At 39.0% G+C, this 10565-nt stretch overlaps 1 protein-coding gene across 3 annotated transcripts in view; it reads right to left on the bottom strand.

Moving 5' to 3' along the window:
* Positions 1-263: 263 nt before the first annotated feature.
* ENKUR (enkurin, TRPC channel interacting protein) overlaps positions 264-10565 on the bottom strand; it is a 32307-nt gene continuing 22005 nt past the window's right edge. For all 3 annotated transcript variants that reach the window (XM_023223262.2, XM_023223263.2, XM_023223264.2), the window contains exons 4-5: positions 8580-8726; positions 264-3200 (exon numbers count right to left, since the gene is read on the bottom strand). In XM_023223262.2, the coding sequence (XP_023079030.1) occupies positions 3027-3200; positions 8580-8726 (321 nt within the window). In that variant the 3' untranslated portion in view covers positions 264-3026. The remainder of the gene's footprint in view (positions 3201-8579; positions 8727-10565) is intronic.

Raw genomic sequence — 10565 nt, 5'->3', positions numbered from 1 at the left:
GTTAGCAACCCCATTTACAGAAAAGGAAAACATGGTTTAGAAAGGTTATGTAGCATACTTAGTAAGCAGCTGAGCTGGAATGCAAACCAGAGGCTGCCTGACTTCAGTACCTGAGCTCTTAAGCACTACGTGAAATTGCCTCCTCCTACTTTGATTATGTATTAACTGATTGGTATAGAATCAACTGGTTTGTTTAGTAGTCAAATTCTCTATCCGCCAACTCTGACTTATGTCATGATAATAATGTCAAGAAATCATTAAAATACATGTTTGGGTAGGGTCCATTACTTTATTCATTAAGGATTTTTTGAGTATCTTCTCTATACCAGCTGTCATGCAGATTCTAAGGAATGTAGATGAAAAGATACACAGTGTCTTCTCCCCTACAAGCTTGCAATTTCATGGAAAACAGGCAAATAACCAGATATGCACAATACAATATGACCAGTGCCATAAAGGAAGTCCAGATTCTGAGGAATCAAAGAGGATTGTCATGGAAATGTGATGTGAGCTGATGAAGACTAGGGATTTGCCAGGCAGCTATGTAGGATGAGAGAAAGAAAAAGGCAGTTTTCTGGGCAGTGGGAACCATGTGTGCAGATCTGGGAGGTCTCTAGTACCTCAGTACTATCGGAATGCCACTTACAGTGGGTAGGGAAGAAGCAGCATTTCAAGAAATTAAGCTAAAAAGATCATAGACAAGGGGCCAGACCACATCAAATCTTTATTATACCCATTCTTCCTTTGCACAGGAAGAGAAACCAAGTCAAACTAGCTGCATAATGAAGTTTGACTTTTTAGTTTCAGGTGTCTACTCCCAAGTGACTGCAGTCTCCATGTCTCTTAATTCATGCTCTCAAGAGAGAGAGAATCTGATCAGTCACTGGCCAGCTGTCCAAGTCAGGTGTTTGTCCCTCTTCTGGGTGATAGGATGACCCAGGTATGTATGTGTATGGATTGGGGGAGGTTGAACTGGCTTTATCCAAAGTTGGGATCCCATGGTAGGGATCACCCTCCCAGGAACAATGGATGGGAATGTTTCCCTCTGAAGGCTGTGTGAAAGAAAAGCAACAATGTCCATCTAGGACAACAGTGTAGACCATAGAGAAAAGTCTAGATTCTTTAGTAGACATTTACAGAAGGCAAAATAATTAGCTATTAAAACCACAAAGTTTTCATTTTAACATTTAAGGCAACTCCCACTCATGACTTCAAAGCATAATATCCATAAGGCTAAAATAATTAGAATATTTTTGCATTGCTACTGATTTTGAATTATTTAAAAATGAGTATGTATAGCAATCATTTCACAAATAAAATACTTACCTAAACATCTCATCCTGAACTGGCAGAGAAAGGCGGCCTGGATCAACAGAGCCACCAGACAAAAGGAGAGTGGGCCCCCGAGTGACTGAGGGAACAGAGTTATACCCCCAACCTTAGTCGCATTGCACAGTGATGTAAATGAAAAATGTATCTGTATCAGGCAACTGAGATTTGGAGTTAGTTTGTTAAAGTAACTTAAGTTGCTTACTGAGCGATGCAAACGGGAATGATATGCATCATTTCTAAGCCTGGCCTGTACAGGCCTCTCCCTAACTCTGGATCAGGTGCATCTTACCCACTCTGTAAGTCTAGGTCCCTGAGTGACTGCAGAAAAGGGTTCCTGCTGACCTGCTCACAGCAAAGTACTGCTATGTTAGCAAGAATTGAATATATGTTTATGTAATTATACATTTTGGAGTGTACTGTCACAGCTGTTAGCCTACCCTAAATAGCAACCAACCATTCTTGGTAAGTGAGAATGTATCATATATTATCCTTTATTTTATATCCGCCCTAAGTTAATAAAGGAACAAAGATACTCATGTAGACAAGTTTCAAGTGAATCTTCAAAAAAAATTGTATGTGAACTATTTTTCTTTAGGTAACCAAAATAAGCTTTTCTATAAGGCTTCCAAATTCTGTGTTTGTGAGAAAAGCTTGAAAGACTCCCATATTTTGTTTTCTATGTTGTCCAGAGGATAAAAACCAGTGTAAGCAGTAGAAATGGTTACTTCTCTAATATTTTATAGTTGCATATATTTTACCAGATTTTTCTAATTTAAAATTTCATAGAATAACCTTTTCCTCTTAGATATTTAGAGCTATTTTTCTTATTTTGGGTTGAAAACAGCTCTACTAACATAAACTTATTGCTTAATAGATTATGTAATCTTACAAATGTAACTTTAGAATTCATAAAATAGATAAGTAGAAAGGGTCAAAAGGAAAAAAACATTTAAATAAGATATGCCTAGTGAGTTGTGGAATAAAACAAGAATATCAAAGTTGGTATGCTAGAAAAGAGGCTATTCTCCTTAATCATCCTCAATGATGCCTTTTACAAGTTGTAGTCTTGATTTTGTAAGTTGTCTTCTTAATTTTTCTTCCTCCAAATAGAAGCCTTTCATCATACACAGTGTTATGAATACTGAAAATATTTATGACTTGGAATAACTGCAAATGTCATGGGCCACAGGAAAATACATCTTTTGCATTTGTGGAGCTCAGAAACAATGTGTTGGAGACACTTAGAGTAGTAAGAAGGCACGTGTTACTATTTCCAGTTCAAAATACTTAACAGTTTTCAAAGTTGTGCTGTTGGTATCATGCACTGCAGGAAAAAAAAAAAAAAAAAAAAAAAAAGTGAAGTTCTGAGTGCTGACTTTATTTTTCAGTACCTAGAAATTAATGTTTATGTGAAACAAGTATGTAATAATAATGAATTACATTGTGGAACTGGAACACATACTCAAATGTAATAGTTTATATGTGGAAAACGTGACACTAGTAAAAACAAAATTTCTTCTTGTGTAAGTGAGTAACTCAATTATTCTTTGCACATTGCCTAAGCATTCTGATTAAGTCTATTTTCATTCTCTTCATAGGATTTTCCTTTTTGAAAAACGTGGAGTTTTATTTTTATATTTTCCATGTTTTTTTTTTTCCCTGCATTGAAATTGCTATACTTCAAAGATCCATTCTTACTTATTGGCAATATAAATAATTTTGTGCTTTTCAATTACACCAATGTCGTGTTCCAGTTGTTTCATCTCTTCTTCCAGCCTCTGCTTGCGGATCTTCTTTGGTATGGAATCTATAAAGACCGAGAGGGACTGGAATTCTTTATGCACCTCTTCCCAGTTCTTTTTCAGCCCCTGCAAATGGTCAAGAAACTTGTAAATACCAAAGCAAACTGCAAAAGTAAAGGAAATTGGAAAAGTTAATCGGTAATGAAAAATGTCAATAGGTAAAAGAAACTGACAAAAATAACTTCTAAAATGAAATGTATTTATCAAGTACTTGGCCACAGTAACCAAAAACATTGTACAGAGGCCAAATCCCATCCTTGACTGTGTGCTCAGTTCCCACTGGGAGTATTTGTTTGCTCTGTTTTTGTTGTTACTATACTTGTTTTTACCATCAAAAATGTACATGCAGAGTTATAAGTAGTGTGAAGCTAAAGCTTATAGCAAATGTGTGGGTAAAAAACAACTTCGAACAACATTTTTGAACAGGAAATTGTTTTGTAAAATTTTCTTTTTTATCCTCATTCTTCAACAGAGAAATCACATCAAAAGATCTAATTCTGATGTTCATGGCCATATTTTCTTATTTCTAACAAATGGGATTTGTAAAATTGCTGAAATTCACTTGCACAAAAGACGATCTTCTAAGTGTCTTTTCAATATATTGGAAAGAACCAATTGCCCTCTATATAGTTAAGGGATCTATAGTTCCTATTAATGTATTCTATAAATGATTGAAAGGTCATTAAATGTAACATACATGCTAACTCAATAATGTAGCTAACATTTTCTATTCTCAGAAATCAACAAATACAAAATCAGGGATCTCTTAGGAGCAATAAAGGTTATTTCTGTTTCTGCATAATTACCATTTTTTATCACAGTGCCCTATGGGCTCCATAGACAAAATGGTCTTAAACTACTAATTAAATTAATTCAATGAAATTTTATAAGTCAACACTTTTTAATTATTCATTATGGGCACATAGATTATTTTATTTACACAAAAGCAAAACAGAAAGTGCAATTTAAGATACTGCCTTGACGGTGAATTGCTTGAGCCCAGGAGTTCGAGACCAGTGTGGGCAACATGGCAAAAACCTGTCTCTACAAAAAATACAAAAAATAGCCAGGTATGGTAGCATGGGCCTGTAGTCCCAGCTACCTGAGAGGCTGAGGTGGGAGGATCACCTGAGCTCAGGAGGTTGAGGCTGCAGTGAGTCATGATTGCGCCACTGCGCTCCAGCCTGAACAACAGAGTGAGACCCTGCCTGACAGCAAACCCAAAACCAAAACCCCCAAACCGAAAACATGGTCCTTGAAAATCATGGCCATACATTTAGGTGTAAAAGAGGATTAGAAGTGACTCATATAATAATGCCTTCATCGTAAGCTCTCACGGTACAAATTTAATCTTGTAGAAACTTCCGGGGAAAATAAAATTTCAATGATTTATTTCCATGTTTAGATAAAAGGGCTGATGACAGGTCATGGCACACTGTACAGAAGAGGTTGGTTGGGGAAAGGGGCAACAAATTATGAGACCTTCTTGAGTGAGCTAAGGATCTGGGAAAGGGAAAGGATAGAAGAAAAAGTATCCAGGTTAAATTTTAAGAAGAAGAGGCTACACAGTTCTTGATGGTGTATGCGATGTATTCCAAAAAGAAGCCCTCAAAAGAATTCTATTTCTCCACAGCCTTTCATTATGGAATGTGAAATAGGTTCCCACAGTGCTCCACAGGGGTGTCTATTGCAGAGAGGAAGTCTATGTATTTGTACACTTGTGGATATCAAAGGTTTTTCATAGCTACTTGGGTGATATTTCCATATTACTTGCAGTCACAGCAGCTACAGTTTTCCTCCATATTTTCTTTTAAAGGATAGTTTGCTTTTATCTTCCAGTGTGTACAATAACGTTTGGATCAAAGTCAACAGTCAGGGATGGAAACTAAATGTAACGAATATTTCATATTATACTGAAATAGGCTACTTGCTGACTTTAAGAGGCTTTTTCATTATTTCATCTAAAAACATATTTCATGTGTTGCAGCAATAGCGATTTTCCCTTATTTTTATTTCTTAATTTTCCTCTCTTCTATTTTAATGCTGAAATAATATCGTTCATTTTGGAAAAAATTCAGATAGGGAGAAGTGATCTTATAATAAGAAGGGCCTTCAGTTTCATGCTCCTTTTGCACCCTCCCCCACCCCCAAACATTCTGCACCTTATGGGGTGCTCCCAGCTCTTTCGCCCTTTGGCCCGAGTTCAGCCACAGAAAGCCCTGGAGGGCGGAGAGTGAGGTTGGGGCATTTCTCCTCCTCTCCTAGGACAGTCTGGACACGGGTTCTAGCTGCATTCATCTATGACTGTGACCCTCAGCCCAGCTCCAGCTCTCACTGGATTCTGAGAGCACTGCTTCTTGTGCCTGCTGCCCTTCAAGCCTAGGTGGTGGTTAATTCCTATTGTCCCTACTCCTGGGGTGCCTCAGTGCTTCTTGTTGGTTCCTTTAACCCTACTTCGCTTCTGTCAATAATTCCTTCATAAATTCTCTTCAGTGGCCACTGCTCATGCCTGTAATCCCAACACTTTGGGAGGCTGAGGGAGGAGGATTGCTTGAGGCCAGGAATTTGAGACCAGCCTGGGCAACATAGTGAGACTCTCTCTCTAAAAATAAAAAAAAATAAAAAAATGAAATAAACAGATTACAAAAAAATCAGCCAGGCATGCTGGTATCCCAGCTAGCAGTGAGCCGTGATGGCGCCACTGCACTCCAGCCTGGGCAACAGAGCAAGACTGTCTCAAATAAATACATAAATAAATAAACAAACATAAGTTCTCTTCCAAGTCCTAGCTGAGTGTGCCTTCAATTTCCTGCTAGAGCCCTGACCGATGCAGCCTCCCTTTGCTACCTCCTCTGCAAGTATGTGTTCTGTAGCGGGAGAAACACCAGCCTGGCAATTGGTCAATGAATTTTAGTCCCTATTGATGCACTTGATAGTTTTGTGACCGAGGACAAATGAAAATCAAACCCTAAGTTCACTGACACCAAGGACTATGTTTATTTTGCTCTCTACAGTATCCTTTTGGCTGGAACACAGTAGATATTCAATAAATAAACGAATGAACAAAGGGGCCCGCTTAATGTATTAGTATTAAGGGCTGGGCATAGTGGCTCACGTCTGTAATCCCAGCACTTTGGGAGGCCAGGGTGGGTGGATTACCTGAGGCCAGGAGTTCTGGACCAACGTGGGCAACATGGCAAAACCCCATCTTTACTAAAAAATACAAAAAATATTAGGTGGGCGTGGTGGTGCATGCCTGTAGTTCCAGCTACTTGGGAGGCTGAGGCATGAGAATCACTTGAACCTGAGAGGTGGAGGTTGCAGTGAGCCAAGATCATGCCACTGCACTTCAGCCTGGGTGCCAGAGCAAGACTCCCTCTCAAAAACATTTTCATATTATATATATATGTATGTGTATATATATTTATATACATAAATAAAATTTATTTGTATATATTGTATATATGTCATATATAATTTATATATAAAATATGTATAAATAGAGAACTTTGCAATTTAATTGGTGAGAGGAACTATGGATCTATGTACATGTGGAGATACGAATGTGTGTATGTATGCAGCTCCTCACTTTCATAAGGTTCCAAGGCACTAGTCACCACTGCAGGATTATAGATCTTTAGCTGGCCTGAAAATGTAGAGTGACACAGCATATATATATATATATGTATATATGGCCCTCATTTCAAAATGATAAATTTTTAAAATGAGAAATTTGGAATCACTAGACCAGACGATCCTGTCCAGGTATAATGAGACTGATATTTTATGAAGAATGAGCAGAATGTGGCTTACTCAGGGGCATACAACCAGATTGTCACCGAACTACACGCAACTCTTGCCCAGGGAAGGATCAGGGCTCATCAGGAGACTGGCCAGTGGCTTCGTTACTATGGCAGCTCCGCTCCCTGGCTCATAAGGCATCCAGTGGAGGATTTGCTATTGTCACATCAAAGGGTAACTCTGTAGTGACCGTAATAGGAAGCTGAGGGCTGCTTATCTCCTGCAGCCAAAAAGACACAGAAGGGAAGGACCTGTCATTTCTGAGTTCTTCATCATATTCCCAGTTTTCAGCATCATTTAGGTGTAAAATCCTGGCTTTCACAAAGGCATATACTTTCTGAAAATGGGAAAATCCAATGAGAGAGACAGAATGGGCCACAGACCAGAACTCTCCCTGAAAATGACATGCCAATTCTCACTTCCATGTCTGCCAGCCTTCCTTCCTGCCTGTCTGCCTTCCTCCTTTGCAGCAGACCATTTCTGAACATCTGCGTTTCCACTGAGCACTGTGCTAGGCACTGGGGATGCTGCTGTCAGCAAAGAGACACCGTCCTTGCCTTTGAGCCACTCCTAATGTCTGGGACATGCTGTCACTCTACATTTTCAGGCCCAGCTAATGATCTATAATCCTCGGGGGGTGGGGGTGGGGGACTAGTGCCTTGGAACCTCGTGAAACTTAGGAGCTGCATACATACACACATTCACATCTATACATGTACATAGATCCATAGTACCTCTCACTAATTAAATTGCACCATTCTCCATAGTAGACATTTAAAAAAATCTTATGCCTTTTAAAATATCCTCAGGGTTTAGCATTTAAGAAATGTTTATTGAGGATTATGATGACATTGATAAAATGTTAAGAATTTATAAAACATATGAATCCATTTTTCAACAGATTAATAAGACACTAGAAATGGCTTCGTGGGATGTTTGCAAAATGAAAAAAAAACCCAAACAATTAAGTATTATTTCTACCTCTGTAAGAGAAAGTATGACTATAAAAACTACAAAGAGGTGCTTGATTAAACACTCATACAAATGATGAAGCAGAAACCCTGCTTATGCCCCCAACATTTTGAATGCTTCAGATAACTCTCTCTCTCGCATTAAAAAACCCAATATAAATATATCTTTAAGTCTATTTAATTAAAAACAAGAGAAACATATGTGAAACCTAACACCTGTTTATTTAAAATTTTGGACATTTGGCTTATAGGAAAGAAAAAAAAGTTGTTTTAAGGACACTTTCAATTATTCTAGAGCTCCATCTAGTGAAAAATATCTAATTTATTATTTCTCACAAACTCAGGGGCATAAAAATGAAAATAAAAATGCTTTATTTGCCTCATTTCATGCGTGTTCATTGTAGAGGAAGGTAGGCTTCCTTACAACAGTAGTTCAGGAAAAAAACAGTTCACCAAATTAGAAATAAAATATTATTCAATGAATCCCTATATTATAACTTTTTGCTCTCTCCAAAGAGTAAGCTTTGCTGTATGTAGTTTTTAACTGTAATCCAAAGAGATTGTTCTGATTTCAAAATCCAAGTGCTGACTTTAATCATCAAGGTGATGGTACACCTTTCTTTCAGAGGTGATCCAAAGCGTTACAGATGAATGTAAATGGCAGAACACACACCTGCAGAACTGCCTCTCTTTCTTCATCGGAGAGCCTTTTCATAGCTGCTTTCTTAAGGTTTTCCTGGATATAACGATCATATTCTTCTTGGGCTTTCTTTATTTCCTCATTTCGCTTACATATGTATTCAGGTGTGACACCATAATCCTAAGAAGATTTTGCAGAAAAAAGCAATCAATATTTTGTATGCAATCTTATATATGTGTACATATCAACCGATGATGGGAGAAAAAGAAATGGTACAGACTTAAAACCTTTGCTCAAAACCCTGTAAATTGACAAAATTCAGTGATTTTTCCCCCCGGTTGAGAGCTAGTAGATTCCTGCCTTTTAAAATGGAGTTGTTATTGGCCGGGCATGGTGGCTCACACCTGCAATCCCAGCACTTTGGGAGGCTGAGGGGAGTGGATCACTTGAGGTCAGGAGTTTGAGACCAGCCTGGCCAACATGGTGAAACTCCGTCTCTACTAAAAATACAAAAATTAGCTGGGCATTGTGGCATGTACTGGTAGTCCCCAGCTATTCAGGTGGCCGAGGCACGAAAATCTCTTGAATCTGGGAGGCGGAGGTTACAGTGAGCAAAGATGGTGCCACTGCGCTCCAGCCTGGGTGTCAGAGTGTGACTCCATCTCTAAATAAATAAATAAATAAATAAATAAATAAATAAATAAATAAATAAATGGAGTTGTTATTGCAGTTGCTTGTTTTTCCTTTTCTGAATGCTTCCCACGCCTGTTCTTGGCTGATACTTTACTCCTAAGAGTTGGCTTTTCTACCTTCTATGTTCTTCAGTTTTTACCTGAAACATCTTGAATATGATATTCAAGAGTTGGCTTTTCTACCTTCCACCTTCTACATGCTTCAGTTTTTACCTGAAATATCTTGAATATTTTGAAGTCTCTTTTTCGTGGTCTTGTTAAAGAAAAGACAAAATCTTCCAAAACATTATAAAAACATGCCCCCATCCTGTGCCTGTAAAAACCGCCAAGACCCTAGCAGGCAGGCACACAAATGGCTGCACATCGAGAGGAACACATCAATGGAAGAACATATAAATGGAGGCGGTCGAGAGGAGCATGCCAACATAAGAGCACACCGTTGGGCACTGGCATGCTGGCAGGCTGGCAGGCCATCGACCAGTGGAACAACACGGAGTTTGGCCAGGGTGGTGGGAGGAGAGCCTGAGTCACAGAGCTGCCTGGCTCCAGGGAAAATCCATCTCCCTTCTGGCTCCCCAATCTGCTGAGAGCTACTTCCACTCAATAAAACCTTGCACTCATTCTCCAAGCCCACACGTGATCCAATTCTTCCAGTATACCAAGGCAAGAATCCTGGGATACAGAAAGTCCTTTGGAAGCCCTCTGCCCTTGTGATAAAACACAAGCCGCCTATGGACAGCTAAATTAAAAGAGCACACCCTGTAACACATGCCCGCTGGGGCTTCAGGAGCTGCAAACATTGACCCATAGACACTGCTGTGGAGTCAGAGCCCCACAACCTGCCCATCTGCATGCTCCCCCTAGAGGTCTAAGCAGTGGGGCACCGAAGAAGTGAGCCACAGCCCTATGATACACCCTGCAAGGGGGATAAGACAACTTTTGCCATTTCACAGCGACTGGCAGTGAAACCATCAGCTATGATTCTTTCAGCTTAGTAAATGCGTTTGATTTCACCATGTGTAGAAACAGGACTACTATGTATTCCTTCTTTAAAAAATATTTGAGAATGTACTTGGTGCCAGGTATACTAGTGAATAAAAAAGGCAAAGTTTCTGTCTTCAGGGAATTTGCATTCTATGGTGACGAGACTCACCAAAAAATAGAGAATGAAATAATATGTATGTGTTCTGAAGTAAAATAAATAAGGATAGTGAGGGAAAAGAAAATACTAGGGGCTATTTTAGATAAACAAGGAGGTCGGGAAGGAACTCTCTGAAGAAGCAGCAGTTGGGAGGTATGGTAGTCATTAAAATTCTGACAAATATTC

The sequence above is a fragment of the Piliocolobus tephrosceles genome, chromosome 9 (genome assembly GCF_002776525.5).
Source record: "Piliocolobus tephrosceles isolate RC106 chromosome 9, ASM277652v3, whole genome shotgun sequence".
Lineage (NCBI taxonomy): Eukaryota > Metazoa > Chordata > Mammalia > Primates > Cercopithecidae > Piliocolobus > Piliocolobus tephrosceles.
This window is presented reverse-complemented; position numbering and strand designations above follow the sequence as displayed.